The 17,459-nt window shown below is 60.7% G+C and overlaps 1 protein-coding gene across 1 annotated transcript in view; it reads left to right on the top strand.

Annotated features, from left to right (window-relative positions):
* Positions 1–2,884: 2,884 nt before the first annotated feature.
* The window catches only part of Hmcn2 (hemicentin 2), a 104,383-nt gene continuing 89,808 nt past the window's right edge, over positions 2,885–17,459 (top strand). The window contains exons 1-13 of the mRNA XM_077108747.1: positions 2,885–3,002; positions 3,474–3,553; positions 3,642–3,813; positions 4,064–4,170; positions 5,006–5,126; positions 6,932–7,195; positions 9,846–9,990; positions 10,482–10,603; positions 12,042–12,314; positions 13,316–13,457; positions 13,854–13,981; positions 14,336–14,449; positions 15,495–15,644. Of these exons, the coding sequence (XP_076964862.1) occupies positions 2,885–3,002; positions 3,474–3,553; positions 3,642–3,813; positions 4,064–4,170; positions 5,006–5,126; positions 6,932–7,195; positions 9,846–9,990; positions 10,482–10,603; positions 12,042–12,314; positions 13,316–13,457; positions 13,854–13,981; positions 14,336–14,449; positions 15,495–15,644 (1,936 nt within the window). The remainder of the gene's footprint in view (positions 3,003–3,473; positions 3,554–3,641; positions 3,814–4,063; positions 4,171–5,005; positions 5,127–6,931; positions 7,196–9,845; positions 9,991–10,481; positions 10,604–12,041; positions 12,315–13,315; positions 13,458–13,853; positions 13,982–14,335; positions 14,450–15,494; positions 15,645–17,459) is intronic.

Genomic DNA, 17,459 nt, shown 5'->3' with positions numbered 1-17,459 from the left:
AGAAAAAGAATTATCCACCATAGCCTACAGTATTATCAAATAAAATTAATACCACTTTCTGAGCATCGTCAGGTTCCTGGACTGCACTTGAATTGATCTAATTTCCTCAGGAATTTTTTTTCTAATAACAGTTTTGGTCGGGACAGGGTTTAATCAAGTGCTGTCCATTTTATTCCATTGTTATGACTATGAAGCCCCCTTAAATCTGGAGCCATCTAATGAACCAAGTTGCTGAGGGGCGTTGGTTCTGGACCCATCTGACTGTGTCCTACGGTGTCGCTGACTTTCCTTTCCCCTCCCTTATTTCCTGCCTCAGCTGGGCTGGTCTGAGGCCCTCCTTGGATGAAGGCTGACATTCTTGGCAGGACGCTTTGTGGTGGGTGCTGTGTGTGCTTTGGTGACATCACATCAAGAGACAGATCGTGTCTGTCTTGCTCTTGCTGATGAGAAGCTTGATTACGGGTTAAGGTGTCGAAAGCCAGGTGCTGGGTGTCGCAAGGCCCGGTTTTCCCCTTTATGACTCCCACGGCCTGGGGGGAGGCCTGGCTCCCAGCAGCCCTCGCCTGAGGACTTCAGCCTCCACTGTGGGTCCCTGCCAGGATGCTCTGACACAGGTTTCCAGAGCCACGGTTTCCTATTGCATCGTCCCTTCCCCGTTATTAAGTGGACGTCCTCCCAAGAGGAGCCTGCGTTCCTCAGAAGGGGTGATCTGGCTACTCTGAAGCACACATCCCCATTGAGAAGGCAGGAATCACTTGCAGTGATTTTAGGGAGTCACTTGCTGTGGTGGCAAGGACAGTTTTACTGTTTCCATTTTGCTTTCTCTTTTCCCAGTACCTTTGGGGCATACGGATTATATAATTCAGTATGTTTCAGTTATTCTTTTTTGGGCTCAAGTTGTCCCAAATTTAGCCAGTGGGCTGCCTGCAAGCTGGTTCCCGTGTCCTTTTCTGTGTCCCCATTTGTCTTTGAGAACTTCTTTGCTTTATGGAATGACGGATTCTTGAGGCTTACCTTGCCAGTTACCTGCCCCAGACCTGGAATTAGCCATTCTCCAAGGAACCCCAGTGGGCAGTGGCACCTAAAAGCCCCAAACTGGTCCTACTTGTGATCATTGAAATTGGGATCTGAGGACCACGCTGCCTGTCTGTCGTCTGAGTTTATACTATTTCTAATTCAAGTTTCACACTGCAGAGTTTGTTAGCTGATTTGATTATATGCTTGTAGCTGTCTTATATTTGGCTATAAAATAAATTCCTGATTGGAACATTTTAGCACCTTCACTTTGTTTGCTTTATCCTACGAGATACAGAGTTTCAAAATCACGGTGCTGATAGTTCTGCCAACTTGAAACCACCAGATACACCTTTGCAGATCTTTTGTCCTCAGCCGTCTTTACTCTGCTGAGGAAGCTGGCTGACGGGCTGGGGGTCAGGGTGGGGGCTTCTGAAGACACCTGGGCTCTTCTCTCTGTGGTGCTGGTGCCCGGTAGGGAGCTGTCCAGTGCACTTGGTGACTTTTCCTTCAGCTTCAGGGTGCCCACAGGAAACTTCTGGAGGTAATCGGCCTGGAAAGAGGTAATTGGCTCACTCTTGAGAGGTCTTTCTTCTTTCCTGATTTCCTTGCTGGACTCCGGGAAACCTGACTATCGCAGAGGAGGAGGTGTGAGCTGGGGAGGGAAGAGGACTGGGATGTCTGGAAGGTGGCCCTGAGTTGAACCTGATGGCCCATTCAGGAGGCAGGAGTCCTACCAGACTCAGACACAGGCCACAGGTACTTCCTGAGCACCCTCTGTGTCACCTAGTGGGCTAGAGGCTCAGACCCCCCGGGTACAGCAGAGGGCCTCTGCCCCTGTGGATCTCCCGGGTCAAGAGTGAAGAGAGCATTGGCTAAGAGTTTCCTGCTGCTGTAGCAAAGCACCTGTGACCAGCCGGTTTATGAAGACTAGAAGTTGATCTGGCTCCTGGTCCTGGAGGCTGGCATGTCTGAGAGCCTGGTGCCACAGCATCTGCTCGGCATCTGGCGAGGGCTTCCTGCTGCTTCGTGACATGGTGGAGGGCATCGCGTGGAGGGCCACACAGCCTGCCAGCTAGAGTCTGCCTTCCTCTTCCTCTAAAGCCACTAAAGCTGTCATGGGGCTCCGCCTTCATGACCTCATCTAACCCAAGTTACCCACAAAGCCCCCTCCCAAACACCATGAGCACACCGATTCGGGACCAAGTTTCCCACTCATGAGCTTCTGGGGACACGTGGAACCGCAGCCAGCATGGGGCCAACGAGTGTGAGTGACTGGGGTGCAGATGGATGCCAGGAGGACACCCAGGAGACGGAACCCGTTTGGAATTGGAGAGGCTGCCTCAAGCCAAGAGAGGCAGAATCCCGGGCGTGGGTCAGCAGGGAGGGCGGCAGCCAGGGGACTGGCACGAGTGGGTGGCGCTGCCTGTGGGTCCAGCACAGCAGGCCTGGGGAGAGCCGGCTTCAGCCACCTTGCATCAGGTGGCCGGGCTGCAGGGCATGGGCCTTGGGGGCCATGTCAGGATTTATAGAGACTAAATGGTTTTGTGTTGGGTGAAGTTCATCTTAGGCTATTTGAAGTGCTATTAACGTGGGTCTGTGCACACACAGGGGGGTGTTCCCCAAGAGGACCCATGTGGCTTGGATCGTAGGCAGAGGGTCCTTACGGCTTATCTGATTTTCAATGCAACTGGCCCAGAACATGCAAGATTCTCGAATGAATAAGCAATTACGGCACCCAGGTGTCTGTGTGACGCCGCCCGCTCACTCCTGTTTCCGTGGGTGTGGGAGAGACTGAGGCTTTCCTGCAGAGCCTCTGGGTCTTACCCGAGGACCCTGCTTACTGGGGGGGCACGGCCTGAGTTCCGTCATGGACGACCTGGATCAGGCAGATTCCAGGTCTCCAGTGTTCATCTGGGTGCAGGAGGACTGGGAGAACTTTCTGGAGGAGGTGTTGGGTGCCGAAGAAGTTGTCTTCCCTGCTGAGGGTCAGCTCCTGCACCCCACCCCCGCTGAGCCCCCTGGATGGCTCCACTCAGGTGTCACCATTCAGAGCCCATGGAAGCCAGGAGGGCATCGGGGCAGGAACCCGCCTTCTAGAGGACAGTGGGAGTGGGCGGCTTTACGGTTTGGATGTGAGGTGTCCCCCAAAAGCTCGTGTGAGACAATGCAAGAAGGCCTGGGGGAGAAATGACTGGGCCATAGCCTTAACCTAATCAGGAATTAATCCTAACTGGATGAACTGAGTGGTAACGGAAGGCAAGTGGGGTGTGGCTGGAGGACGGGGTTCACAGGGGGCATGTCTCGGCTTCCTGGCCACCATGGGAGCTGCTTCCCTCTGCCACACTCTTCCGCCATGATGTTCAGCCTCACCTTGAGCCCGAGCAATGGAGCTGGCCTTCTATGGACTGAGACCTCTGAAACCCTGAGCTCTCAAATGAACGTTTCCCTCTCTGCAGCTGTCCTGGCCGGGTCCCTGGGCACAGCAGTGAGATCGCTGCCTAGCAGTGGACTTGAGCCCCTGGGCGGCTTGTATGGGGTGGGGGCGGGGGGGGGTCAGATTCTGCCCACAGTTGCAGCCGGATTCAAGGGTGCCTGTGGCATCCGTTTCCACCTGTCCCTCCCAGGTGCTGAAGTGGGTGGAGTCGGCCATCCAGGCCTCCAAGGTGCACCTGCTGTCCACAGACCACGAGGAGGAGGGCGAGCACACGTGGAGGATCCCATTTGACCCCAGCCTGAAGGAGGTCACCGTCTCGCTGAGTGGGCCTGGGCCTGAGATCGAAGTCCGGGACCCGCTGGGTATGCTCTGCCTTTGGACCTCAGCCCTAGCTGAGCTGGAAACCTAGGCTGTGACGGACTGGGGGTCCAGAAGTGGGGGTGGGCGCCGAGTGGATCAGAGAGGGTGCCCTGGTGCCCGGGAAGGAAGAGGCTGATGGCACCTGAAGGTGGGCGTTGGGGTTAGTTCCTGGGAAGGCGGAGACTGGTGTCTGGTGGACTGTGGGTTCCTGGAGACGGGTGCAGTGCGGACTGACGCTGGGGGCTTCCACAGGGAGGATCCTGCAGAAGGACGAGGGCCTCCACGTCCTCCTCAGCATTCCCGACTCAGCCAAGGTCGTGGCCTTCAAGCCTGAGCACCCTGGGCTCTGGTCCATCAAGGTAGGGCTGAGGCTGCGGGGGGGGGGGGGCGACCAGCTTCCCTGAGCCCAACCACCTCCCTCCTGCCTCCTGGGGAGCCTGGGACGTGGGCAGGGACTTGGTCTATCAGGAGGAGGAGGTGCCCAGGACATGAGGGGCATCCTGCTTTGCACTGATGACAGGAAGTGGAACGGTTTGGCAGGAATTTGGGAACACTCAAGAAGGACTTGGGGAAACAACTTCAGAGTTGGGGGGATGGGTGAGCTGGCTCTGGGCTCAGAACTCTGTCTTATGAAGAATGTGTGAAAGAGGCAGGGGGAGTTTTGGGGGAGGCAGGGGGAGTTTTGGGGGAGGCTGGGGGACAGGGCTGCAGGGCACCTACTGTTATCTGCCGGGTGTTGTAAGCCAGGGTCTAGGGTGAGCTCCACAGGGCAGCCTGGGATGGAGCAGCCGCTGCCTTGGAAGGGTGTGAGCTCCTGCTGATTGAACAGGCATTTATTGAGCACCTACTTGGTGCCAGGCATTATGGTAGGTGCTGGGTGAAGGGTGGCACTGACCGCCTGCCTTTCCACTCAGAGCACCTTTGAGCCCAGAGCTCTAATGCTGATGGGGAAGGGGGCAGACAGGGCTGGCCCATGTTGGAGAGAGCTGAAGGGCGGAGCCGCTTCTGGAAAGAGGTTGGGTGTGAGCTGGGGCTTCTTCTCCTTCCCCTGGGAGTGGAGAGTTGCCACGTGTGTGCAAAGGCAGGAGAGCCACAGCTGGCACAGGGCCTGGCCAGGTGAGGTTGGTGGCCTCCTGGCTGGTGCTGGGGTGCCGGGTCAGACACCTGGGTGACATGGGCCGGGACCTGTGCTAGGTCTATAGCAGTGGCCGCCATTCTGTGAGAATCACGGGCATCAGCAACATCAACTTCCGAGCCGGCTTCTCCACACAGCCCTCCCTGGATCTCAACCACACCATCGAGTGGCCCTTGCAAGGTACGGTGTCCCCCCTGCAGGCAGGCGCTCACTCGGGAAGTGGTGGAGGTGGCGGCAGGCTGCCCATGCGTGACCATAGAATGGGCCCTGCAGAGGGGGAAGCTGGGACCACAGGGATAGACACTGGGCTCCGGGCCAGCTCCTCTCCACCAGCCCCAGCCCAGGTGACATAGTGACATTTTCCTTAAGAACATCCTCCCAGCCCCCAGAGGCTCCAGGAGACTCATTTTCCCGTTTACTACTGAGTGTCCCTTTTACTCTTCTCCTTTCTTTCTGCCAAAACTTGTCTGTGGAGAGTCCCGTGGCCTCAGTCCTCCGCGAGCATCGGAGAACTGCTTCCGAGCTGAAGGAATGAAGGTCCTGGGGGCCTGTGGATGCCTCTGAGGCTGGTGGAGGCTGCACTAGCCGGAGTGGGGGACATTGAAGTCGGGGGCTTGTTTTCCTGAATGGAAGCCACCTGCCAGGGTCTAAGGATGTGTGAGGCCTCCACAGACACACCCGGAGGAGCCTGGGCAGGCGGGGCTTCTGCCCGGGCGGTCCTGAGCTCTGTGCCAGAAAGTACCATCTGGAGGCGGGTCGGGGTCCCAGCTTACAGTCTGGGAAGCATTGTCCCTTGCCATGGGCCATTCAGAGGGTGTTGCAGGGATTAGCTCAGAAGGGAGACGGAGGGGCCTGGACCACGTCAGAGCACTTTGGACCAGTAAGGAGGGATCCAAGTGGCACATGCCAGTCCTGCCAGCAGTCCCACCTTCAGAGAGAAAGGGAGCTGGGAGCTCTCTGTCTGCTCTGCCAGAACCAGAGCAGGGAGAGTAGGCACACTGCGGTCCTCCTCAAAATCCAGAAGAGGAGAGAAATTCCAAGGGTAGGGCGTTAGTGGGGACTGAGAGTGACCTGTTTCTAGGGCCAGTTCCTAGTGGGAGGTGAAGGAAGCTGCACGGGGCCCTCTTGGATGCCAGACATGTTTGGGAAGATGAGAAACAGCAGGGCAGGCGCAGGCTGAACAGTCATCAGCACTTGGGCCCAGAGCTGGGGACACTGGGGCGTGGGGTAGGGTACACCTGGATCTCGGGGAGCAGGCGCTGCACTCCGGTGGCCGGTGGTTGGGAGGGCAGTGAGGTCAGCACCGGCGTGCTTCACTTTCCAAAGCAGTCAGGGCTTCTGGCTTCTAAAATGCCCTTTTCTCAAAAAAGGTGAGGCGTTCCAGGGACCACACCCTCCAGGGCTGCCCCTGAGGATCTCTGAAGAGAAAATGTTGATATCTGTGGGGAAGGGAGGGATCTGACGGAAGCTCCCGGATCAGCTAAGGAAATTATGAAACTCAAATCCAGTTCTGTGTCCTGGGCTGACAGAGGGCAAAGCACCTCATTCCCGTCAGATAGAAAAGTCAAGCGGAGCTGAGCAGGGCAGAGAGAGGCAGAGCCCCGGCCCCCGCGCCGGAGCTGAGGCTACTTCCTGAAGCTTGCTGATGACGGTCAGCACCAGAGGTCACGGGCTGGGCGAGAGGCACGTCCCTCCCCAGTCCTGCCCCACCAGGTCTGCGTCTGCAGGGGACAGGGGGACAAGGGTTGGATGGACAGCAGTGTTTCAGGACCATGGACAGCACCAAGGTCCCCTTTCTCCCTGACCCACCCCCAGCAGGAGCTGGCCAGGGGTAGATGGTGAAGTGAGGGAGCAGGCGCAGGGGGCCGAGCAGGCTGGGCTCCTGAGCTGTGGTCCAAAGGCCGCTGGATGGTGGACCCCAACCCAGGAGGACTGTGGAGACCAACCCAGACGCGGGCATCTTGTTCCTCGCCCTCCCCCTGCAGGGGTGCCCATCTCCCTGGTGATCAACTCTACGGGCCTGCAGGCGCCTGGCCGCCTGGACTCTGTGGAGCTCTCGCACCACTCAGGGCGGCCCCTCCTGACTCTGCCGGCGCGGCCCCTCTCCAACGGCTCCGCCCAGCAGCTGTGGGGCGGGCCGCCCTTCCACGCGCCCCAGGAGCGCTTCTATCTCAAAGTGAAGGGCAAGGACCACGAAGGAAATGCCCTGCTCCGAGTCTCTGGCGTTTCCTACAGTGGGGTGGCCCCAGGTGAGTGTTGGCTCTCTGGTCCCCCAGCTCCCTGACTACTCAGAGCCCCATTTCTTCCTGGATGCCACCCTACCTGGGCCACATTAGGAAATGTTTGCTCAGTACACTACTGTGGACAGCTGTCCCCTGCAAGGCATTAGCTTAAATACTGAGATGCTCCTACGTGGCCCTCGGCTCAAAGGTTTAAAACAAAGACATCTGTCCACCCGTCCACTCATCCATCCATGCATATCCATCCACCCTTCCTTCAACCCACCTACTCATCCATCCATCCACCCACCCCTCCACAATCATCCACCCACCCCTCCACACACCCATCTGCCCACCCTTCCATACACCCGTCTACCTACCCACCCACTCATCCATTCACCTACCTATCCACCAATCTGCCCACCCAGCCACCCATCTACCCACCCACCCACCTACCCACCTACCCATCCATTCATCCATTCACCTTCCTATCCACCAATCTGCCCACCCATCCACCCACCTACCCATCCATTCTCCTACCTATCCACCAATCTGCCCACCCATCCACCCACCTACCCACCCACCTACCCATCCATTCACCTACCTATCCACCAATCTGTCCACCCACCCACCTACCCATCCATTCACCTACCTGTCCACCAATCTGTCCACCCAGCCACCCACCCAGCTATCCGACCTTCATTTGCAGTGTCCACTGTGCATGCATCAGCCATGGTACTTGGCGCCGTGGGCACCGCATGGCAGGGCAGATGTGGGTGTGGTCACTGTCACTGTCTGATCAGCAGGACGGGGACATTACTTCTCGTCACCATTTCCAGGACTTGCCACGGGCTCGTCCTGGGCCACACACCTGCCCTGTGCTGGCTCACTGCTCACAGAGGCTCTGAGACGTGCCCGAGCCCCCCACAGAGGAGTGCTGGGATGTGGATGGAGCACCTCTGTGAGCTCTGGGTGTCCCCGTCTACAGATGAGTAGGCGGACCAGGCTCCCAGGCTCAGGCTCGCAAGGGCAGCACTCAGGCGCTCAGGGGCCACCTCCTGTCACTGCAGGAGTGGGGCGTCTGTCATCTGGGCTTCGGCCTGCTGGGTTGACCCACAGAGGCTGTGGGCTGGCTCCCTGTGTCTCTGAGGTCTCATCACCCGGGTGGGGGGCTCCCCAAGGGCAGCAAGGGCTTCAACTTCCTGAGCTGCCCCTGTCCTGGGGCGGGTTGGGGATCACTGGCCACTGGGCCCTCTCTGACCTCTGTCTTTCTCCTGCCACTGTCCTACCCTGGAGGTGCCTGGGGGAGCTCACAAGGCGGGTGGCACTGACATCCACGCATTTCTTCCTGGGGATCCCCTCAAGGAAGAGTTCCTCTGTCCTCTCCAAAAGGGGTGCGGGCAGGGGGGACGTCCTCCTGAGCTGCCCACGGTGCCCCTGGTGGAGAGGACTTGAGGACCTGGGGGGCACCGGGGGCCTCCTCCAGTAGCCTCCACTGCTTGCTGTGCTTCCCGGGCCTCTTCCCTTGGTCTTTGGAGGCTTTAGGAGAATCTTCTGGAAGGACTTTCGGCAGGACTTTGCTCTGCTCCTTTAGCTGGACCAGGGCCTGGACTTAGCTCTGGGCACTGGTCTCCGTCTCAGCCTGGGTGGGAGGGGTGGGGGTGGGTGGTGTCTTCTTCCTCCTGCTCCAGGTCTGGGGGCTCGGAAGTGCCCTTCCCATGGGCAGCTCTGGGTTGGGGATGCGGGGTGGACCTGGAGTCCCTGGGCCCTGTGGGCGCCTGGAAGAGGGAGCGGGGCTGGCTGCAGAGCTCCGCAGGCAGGGAGCACGGCTGCTGCACACCCTGAGGCTGCGGCTGCCGGCCCAACAGCCCTGTCCCCTGGGACGTGGCAGGAAGCCTGGAGCATGATGTCACCCCCACCTCCTCACCCTCATGCTCCGAGGAGGTCTGGTGCATTGTCTCACCCTCGGAGCATCCTGTGGTGGGGACGGGAGGGGCCCAGAGGCTGGAGCACCCTGGGCTGCGGGAGGGGAGCGCCAGACTCGCTGCTGAAGGAATTCCAAGAGCTGAGGCAAGCGCATGTGTCACCACAAGACCAGGGTCAGGGAGGGGGGCAGTGGTGTCTGGTGGGGGCCCCAAGGGGCTCATTGCAAGCTGTGAGACTTATTGAAGTCTTGTTTTATCTAAAAAATGCGTGTGAATTTTGAATTCGCAGCCATGGTCCAACTGTACTTATCTTTAAATGGAAAAAAAAAAGTTTCTTCAACAAATACGGGCAGGCTGACCCTCCAGGCAGAGGCACGGTGGCAGGACCCCTCCCACACCCCCCCGGGAGCCCGATGCAGCCTGGTGGCCTCGTGCCAGAGTGCAAACTGGCCCTGTGCCCTGTCCTGTGCCCTGCGGCCTTGAGTTGGGGAGCCTTCTCAGATACCAGATGCCACACCGGCGGCCATCAAAGTGCTTGGGGGCCCCGTCAGTGCCACGATGACTTGCCTTTGCAGAGGTGGAAACAGGCTGCAGGGGACGCGCTGCCCCTGGGGAGCACTGATTCTTGGAGCCCAGGGCTGAGCCCCCACTGGCCTTCAACTTCTGGGGCCTCCCTGTGGGTCTCCGTGGCTGGGCTGCAGAGGACAGGCTTTCAGGGCTGCCAGAGATCTCTGAGCCCTGGTCCTCACCCGCAGGTGCCCCCCTGGTCAGCATGCCACCCCGGATCCATGGCTACCTGCACCAGCCCCTGCTGGTCTCCTGCTCTGTGTACAGCTCCCTGCCCTTCCGGCTTCAGCTGCAGCGTGATGGAGCCAGGCTGGGCGAGGAGAGGCACTTCCAGTGAGTGACGCCTGGCTGACTGTCCCCTGCCACAGGACTCCTGTGCAGCTCTAGAGAGATCTCAGGGGGGTGGGTGGCAGGAGAGGGACCTTGTTCTTGGTCATATTATCTTCCTGGGTAGCCCCCCTGAGAACTTCCAGCACCCCCTGGGGTGGGGGAGGGGTACGCCTGAGGCTCCCCTACTTCTAAGCTGCCACCCCAACATTGGTGGCCTTCCTTAGCTCCGGGAAAACTTGACCCACGGGGGGCCCAGCTATGGGAGTCAGTGTCCCCGACCCCCTCCTTGTGAATGGGAGCCTAGAATTCAGAGAGGGGAGGGCCTTTCTCAAAGTCACACAGCATATTGAGAAATTTGCATGCTCTTGGTTGCCTGCCTCTTATTCTTTCTGAGGATTTGGGGTCTGTCCTCTGAGCAGGGTCAGGGGCCTCAGGCTGGGCAAGGTTGGGGGCCTGGCTGAGGTCAGTGTGATGGTGAGGTCTGTTCTCGGCAGGGAGTCGGGAAACAGCAGCTGGGAGATCCCCCGGGCCTCCAAGGCGGAGGAGGGCAGCTACGAGTGCACGGCGGTCAGCAGGGCTGGCACCGGGCGGGCGAAGGCCCAGGTCGTTGTCACAGGTCTGTCCTTGCCCTTCCCCACGCCCTCCCCTCTCTCCCGACCCTCCCTCTAAGATTCCTCCCGGCAGGTCTCCATGGGTGGCTCACTGACCGCCGGTGGACAGGGACCACGTGGTGTCCGGCCACCTCCTGCCGCCTGCCCCCAGGCCTCTCCCCGGGCCCTGGCGTGGGGTCTCAGTGGGAGGAAGCTCAGGCTCTCCAGCTCAGGTCACCGTCCCGCCCACCTTCGTCCCACCCTGACCTCTTGGTTTGTCATTTGGGCTTGGCCAGCCGCAGGCCCTCTCGGGGGCCACCGTCCCTCTTGCAGTCCCCATCCTTGAGTGCCCCAGGCCCTGCCAGAACAGCACCATCGAGCTGCGGATGATCAGAAATGGCACAAACCCTCTCAGAATAAAATTGACTTTATTTTTAAATAAATCTCGGCTCTGCAGGGAAGAAACCAGACTGCGGGGCTCTGCCTCCGGGTCTTAAGGAGAGCTGGGTGTGCCCCGGTGGGGCTGGGGCAGGGCTGGGGTGGAACACCTGGAATCCCCAGGGCGCAGCATCCTCACCTGTTTACTTTCCAGCCTTGTTCTGTGTTTGCACCTTAACATAGGTGCCTTCCAACCCAGGTCTTCTGCTTTTGGTAGTGGAGATGAGACCCAGGGGTGCTCTACCCTGAGCTCCTTCCTCAACCCTTATTTGGGGCAGGGTCTTGCAAAGTTGCTTAGGGCCTCATTAGATTGCTGAGGCTGGCCTTGAACTTGGGATCCTCCTGCCTCAGCCTCCTGATTTGGTGGGATGACAGGCACGGCCACGGTGCCCAGCCATGATCCCGTTTACCACTTCATGGTACAGCAGGGGTGTTTCAGTGGTTCAGCGATGAGTACAGGAAAGTAGAACAGTGCAGCTGCTGGGCCAGTCACTCAGACTCAACCCTCGCTAACTTGGGTTCGGCTGCATTTGCTTTTTCTCGGTTTTGTTGAAATATTTTAAACCAAATGATAAGCATTCGGACACTTCCATCCCCTACCAACAGTGGATGGTCCTGTGTAGCAAAGTTTCCGGGTCACACCTGGCAGTAATGCCATTCAGCTGTTGTCCACAGTCAACTGTCCTCATTTGTTCCCAGAGTGCCATCGCCCATTGGTTTCTAGGACGTCATTTCTCATGGCCACAGAGCATGCGTGTGCTTGGCGTGTGCTTGGTGTGTGGCTGTTGGGGTGCAGCCCTTGGCTGGTCATTAGGCCCTGGTGCCTGTGCTGCGAAGTCTCTGGTCTTGTCCCCGTGCCCTTTGCTCCGGGTGGCCCACGTTTGCGGCAGGGGTCTCATTCCTGGGAGCAGCCCTGCTATGGGGCGGGTGGTCCCAGCAGCTCTCTGTCGGCTGCTTCTCCAGGCCTTGTTCCCTGGGTGGAGTCCCTGCCTCAGCCTGCGTCCTTCTGTGCTCCTGTTGCTGCAGATCCCCCACCGCAGCTGGTCCCTGGCCCCAACGTGACTGTGTCCCCCGGAGAGACCGCTGTCCTATCATGCCAAGTCCTGGACAAAGCCCCCTACAATCTGACGTGGGTCCGGGACTGGCGGGTCCTGCCAGCCTCAAGGGACCGAGTCACCCAGCTGGCCGACCTCTCCTTGGAGGTCAGCAGCAGCATTCCCAGTGACGCTGGACGGTACCAGTGTGTGGCCAGCAATGCCAATGGGGTCACCAGGGCATCCACCTGGCTCCTGGTGCGAGGTGAGGCTCCTCCTGCTGCTGTTCTCCCAAGGTCGGCCCTCCTTGCCGCCTGGCGTCCTCCCTAACAGCCCGTCTTCCCACCCCTCTGCCCACACAGCGTCTCTGGTGGGCAGCAGCAGCTCTTTCAATGTGTTCTGAACCTTTAGGGAAAGAAGATTCTGTAACCGCCTAGCCAAAGCCTAGTGCTTCTTGCTGTTGGGAAGTTCATTCTAACATCTAACCTAAATGTCTGCTGCTATAGACCCAGCCAGTTTCACTGTGTCTTTTCCTTTTCCCACGGCCTCCCTCTGCCCCAATGGACTGGAACCTGTGGAAGTGCAGAGACCAGCTCTGAACAGCACAGATAGTGCAGCAGGACCACAGGGCACAGAGGGGGCAGCAGAAGGAGCACCCCTTGGGTTTTTAAGGCCTGGGTGTGGCCTGTGTATCCCCAGGACTTAGCAGACCCTCTTCCTGGATGCTGTTTCTCCAGGCATAAGAATGGACTATTTAACAAGCATTTCCTGTGCCCCTGCCCCTGCACGGAGCCTGGAGCGTGTTGAGCAGGGTTCAGAGGCCCTGTCTCGGCCCTGCGGGGACAGCTCCGTCACGCCTGGCCTTTCCAGGGGAGCCTCTGGGGGCGCCTGCGCCTCACAGTCTGTCTGCTGAGACTCCTGAGCGCCAGGAGGAACCTGGGGCCATCCTAGGGCAGGCCTCGGGGTCCAGCTGGAGGTCACTGGAGCGAGACCGTCCCCAGCCCTGGCCGCTGCCTGACCTCTCCCAAAGCCTCCGGGGGCACACAGATCAGGCACCCTCTGCAGGCAGGGGTTTCCAGCCGGGCATCAGGGCCTGTGGCTGGACGGCCACCTGGCCTCCCCCATCCCCCGGCAGCCACCAGGGATCCCGGCCCTGGGCCTTTGCTTCCTCCGCCTCACCTCCATCTGCGGCTGGGGAGGGTGGGCCTGGGGCTGGGCACTGGGGACAGCTCTGTCAGCTTGCGCCATCTGTCGCTCCGGCCACAGAGGCCCCGCAGGTCAGCATCGACACCAGGTCCCAGCACTTCTCCCAGAGCGAGGAGGTGAAGATCAGCTGCTCGGCCTCGGGGTACCCCACACCCCACATCTCCTGGAGCCGAGAGGGCCTTGCCCTGCAAGAGGACGACAGGTGAGGGGCCCGGGACACAGAGCCTGGCAGCAGGAGCACAAGGACCCCCCTGGGCCTTGATCTGAAGGTGGGGAGTGACGTTGCCCTTCCTTCCTCCTGGGACCAGCTAAGACGTGGGAACATCACCACTTTGTTGACGTAACAGTGCCACAGTGTGGTTAGGAGCTCAGGCTCCAGAGGCCAGCTCTGTCCTTCAGGCTGTGTGACCTTGACCGATTTGCTTTCCCTCTCTGAGCCTCATGAATTCAAAAAGAGAATGTATGTAAAGTGCTTAGCACTCAGCTTGGCCCAGAGAAGGTCCCCAGTGCAGAATGGCAGTCACCAGCAGGGCTAATTTGTTATTAACGATGGAGTTACTCCTTATGTGACCAGAATGTTTTCATGGCTTGACTCCAGAATCCAAGTGGACACCCAGGGGACCCTGACCATTCGGGGGTTAGCCCCTGAGGATGCTGGGAATTACAGCTGCCAGGCTACCAACGAGGTTGGCAGAGACGAGGAGACGGTCACCCTCTACTATACAGGTACTTGGGCCACTGCTCTCTGCAGGAGGGACCCTCCCTCCCTCCTGTCCCCACCTTTATTGAGCCTGTGTGATGTGGCAGGCCCTGGGTCCAGCTGTGTGCCAAGCCCCCCCCCGTCCAGAGGAACCTACGTTCTGGCGGGAGGCTCAGGGGAAGTGCCACTGGGCAGATAGGGCACTTCCGAGGACAGAGGTGCCCGGCACAGAGCAGGCGGGGCGTGGGGTGGGGCGGGGAGAGGCGGCTGCTCTGTGGCCGGGAGGGGAAGGCCTGGGGTGGGTGGGGGGGAGCCCCAGGTCGGGGAGGTCTTGCCTGGGCCCTGTGCGGTTGGTCCCACCCTGTCGTCGGCCCACACAGAGCCACCATCCATCTCCGCCGTCAACGCCGTGGTGCTCGCAGCTGTGGGGGACGAAGCTGTGCTGGTGTGCAAGGCGTCTGGGGTCCCCCCACCCCGAGTCATCTGGTATCGAGGTGTGTGGGGTGGGGAGCGGCCCTGGGGGGTGGGGGGTCCCAGCGGGCGTCCGGGAGAGCCAGCTGTCTCCAGCAGTCCCCAGCGCTGTGTCCACGGGGCTGGCCCAGGACTGGGGAGCCCCAGGGTCGGACCCAGATTTGGATTCTGGCTCCCTGGATGACCTTGGGCAAGGGGCTGGGCCTCTCTGAGGCTCGACTTCCTCATCTGGGAAGCGGGGAGCCGCTGTGGTCAGCTGTGAGGATCAGATGGGCCCCTAGGTCACCAGGTCAGGCAGCGGGCTGTGCTCATGCCTCGAGCAGTGGTGACGGCCGCGTGATGGTCCAAGGAACAGGACAGATAGTTGCTCTGGGCTCCAGGGGAGCCGGGGGTGGGGGCTCCACGGCACCCCATGCCCAGCAGGGACTTGCTGGACAGGGTACTGCCCTGAGCTCCAGGGTCCCCATCGGGCCTGGCTGGGCAGGGAGGGGAGCTGGTGTCAACGGGGCCGAGCTGCAGTTGGGGAAGAGGGAAGTTTCTGAAGTTGGGCAGAGTGAGGGCCACACGGCAGCGTGGACGTGCACCATGCCACCGACCCGCACACCCAACAGGGCTAGGACGGCCCAGTTCAGGCCACGGGTGTCCTACACACTGGGACACAGAGTTGAACAGAAGAGGGCGTCATATCAGGGAGACCATTGGGCCTCAGGCCCTGGGGGACACGGGTGGCTCAGGAGGCCTTCCTGGGGGACCTCAGAGAAGCAGGCATGGGGGGACGTGGTCACCTAAGGGCTCCCTGGGCCCCTCCAAGAGCAGGTCTCAACCTTAGTGGGGACCCAGGCCCAGGGAAGGAGGCCCCCGCGTGGAGCCCTAGGGTGACAGGCCTCCTTGTTGGGGACTGGCTGAGCCCCGGCCTGGTCAACAGAGGGGCACAGGGAAGGTCCGAGACCCTGCAGGCCTGGGCCCAGGGACCTGAAGCCCCCTCCCGGCCTGTGGAGATGCCAGGGTCAGGGAGCGGCCGCAGCCCCAGACCCAGGGCCCCTGCTGATGCCCTCCATCTTGGTCCAGGGGGTCTGGAGATGATTCTGGCCCCTGAGGCCTCCAGCTCCGGGAGGCTGCGGATCCCCGCGGCTCGGGAGAGGGACGCTGGCGTCTACACCTGCCGGGCCGTCAACGAGCTGGGCGGCGCCTCTGCGGAGATCCAGCTGGAGGTTGGACGTGAGTGTGCCTGCCCTCTGCCCCGCCCTGTCCTCCAGATGGCCCTCTCCAGAAGGTGCCCTGTGACATGGCTCCCGGAGGGCAAGTGAGTCGGGGGAGAAGACAGACACGGAGGGTCAGAGAAAGCCCAAGAGGAAGCACAGTCCTTGTGGCCTGCCAGCCTTGAGCGTGCATGCATCGTGTCCACCGTGTCCTGTGGGCACTCAGGCCAACCCTGGGCAAGAGACCCACGAGGGCGTGAGCAGCGGGAGGCTGGGGTCTCTGGGATGTCCTGGGGGCTAACCAGACCCGGGGCCTTGGACTTCCTGTCTGCACCCTGGGCTGGCGGGCTGCCTCCAGCTGCGGTGGGCGGCCCCCGAACAGCACAGGGTGGGTGAGTGGGGGCCGTGAGCCCCCTGTGGACGGGGAGTCTGCATTCCTCCGTGGATGGTGGGTGGCCTTGGCTGTGGTCCCCGTGGTGGCTGAGTTCCCGGCCTGGGTCTGGGCACTGGGACTTGACAGGCAGCCGTGGGCACAGCTCCTGGGCACACTGAGTCGTGACAGGTGGCTGCGAGGACCAGCCGCCGCCATGGCAGAAGAGACGGGTGGGAGTTCTCGGGGCGCAGAGAGGGGCTGTGCTTGTCTGAGCGGGGCAGGCTGGGCCAGGCGGGTGGGGACCCAGGGTCCCAGGAGGGCGAGGCCCTGGCTGGAGGAGCCCGGTCTGGAGGTCTGTCCAGGAGGCAGGGCTGGGCATGTCCGTGGCCTCCTTCCTTTGTCATTCATTCCAACACGAGGTTGGCAGGTGCCTGTGTGCTGGGCCCTGTTGGGGACACAGTGGCAGGTGAGACACAGCCCTGCCTTGATGTTGGTCAGGGGCCCAAGCAGGCAGTCAGGCTGGACGATGTAGGGGGCCATGGAAACTCCGAGACTGGAGCTGACCCCGCAGGGGGGCTGGGAGGGCTTCCTGGAGGAGGGGATGTCGGAGCTGAAACTGGAAGCCACCAGATAGGTGAGGAGAGGAGAAGCGTCCCAAGAAAAGGGGACAGCGTAGGACAAACTACCTGCATAGGGAGCAGGCAGGGAGCCGTCCTCCAGGGAGCTGCCTCGAGTCTGGGCATCGTCCTGGAGGGCAGTGGGAAGCTCAGGGTGGAGAGTGATGTGCCAGGCCTCCCATGTGGTGTGGCTGGGCCCAGGGGCTGCCGTGGAGCCCTGGGAGCCACCACTGCCCGGTGTCTGCCAGCTCTGCGCCATTTCTGGTGCTTGCTTGGCTCATCCTCACCGCCCTTGGTGTTGGGCCCCTGTCTCCCCTTCACAGAGAGGGTGAGTGGGTTGGCCAGGTCACAGAGCTGGTAATGGCAGAGCTGAGATGCTGGGCCCTTGACCCCTGGCCTTGGTCCCATGCTGTCCTGCAGGTGAGCTTGGACAGCCTTCTGCTCTCCGGCCCCTCATTGGCAGAAGCCCCTGAGGTGTGCAAGTGAGAGATGAGGGGGGCCTGCGACACGGAGGGCTCTGAGCAAGCCACCGTCCCTGTATGGACTGGAAGGTGCAGGTGACGGTGCCCGGGAGGCTGGGCGTGGCACTGCTGTGGGCAGCCGGCCCTAGCTCCACATCTGTTCTTCTCAGCAGAACCTTGTTTCCTTGGGCGCCAGGTCTGCACCTGCCTGGTCCTGCCCTTTGCTGTCTTCTGTTGGCCCTGGAGCCGCTCCCTGGGTCGGAGGAAGGAGGCGCTGGCGCCCAGGGAGGGCTTCTGGGAGACGAGGTGGCCCTGCCGCTGTGCCCCAGGCCGGGCCAGCCTGGCAGCAGTGGTGGGAAGTCAGATCCCCTCCTCTCCCAGGG

The sequence above is a fragment of the Callospermophilus lateralis genome, chromosome 2 (genome assembly GCF_048772815.1).
Source record: "Callospermophilus lateralis isolate mCalLat2 chromosome 2, mCalLat2.hap1, whole genome shotgun sequence".
Lineage (NCBI taxonomy): Eukaryota > Metazoa > Chordata > Mammalia > Rodentia > Sciuridae > Callospermophilus > Callospermophilus lateralis.
Note: the sequence above shows the minus strand (reverse complement) of the source record. Positions and strands in the feature narration are given on the sequence as shown.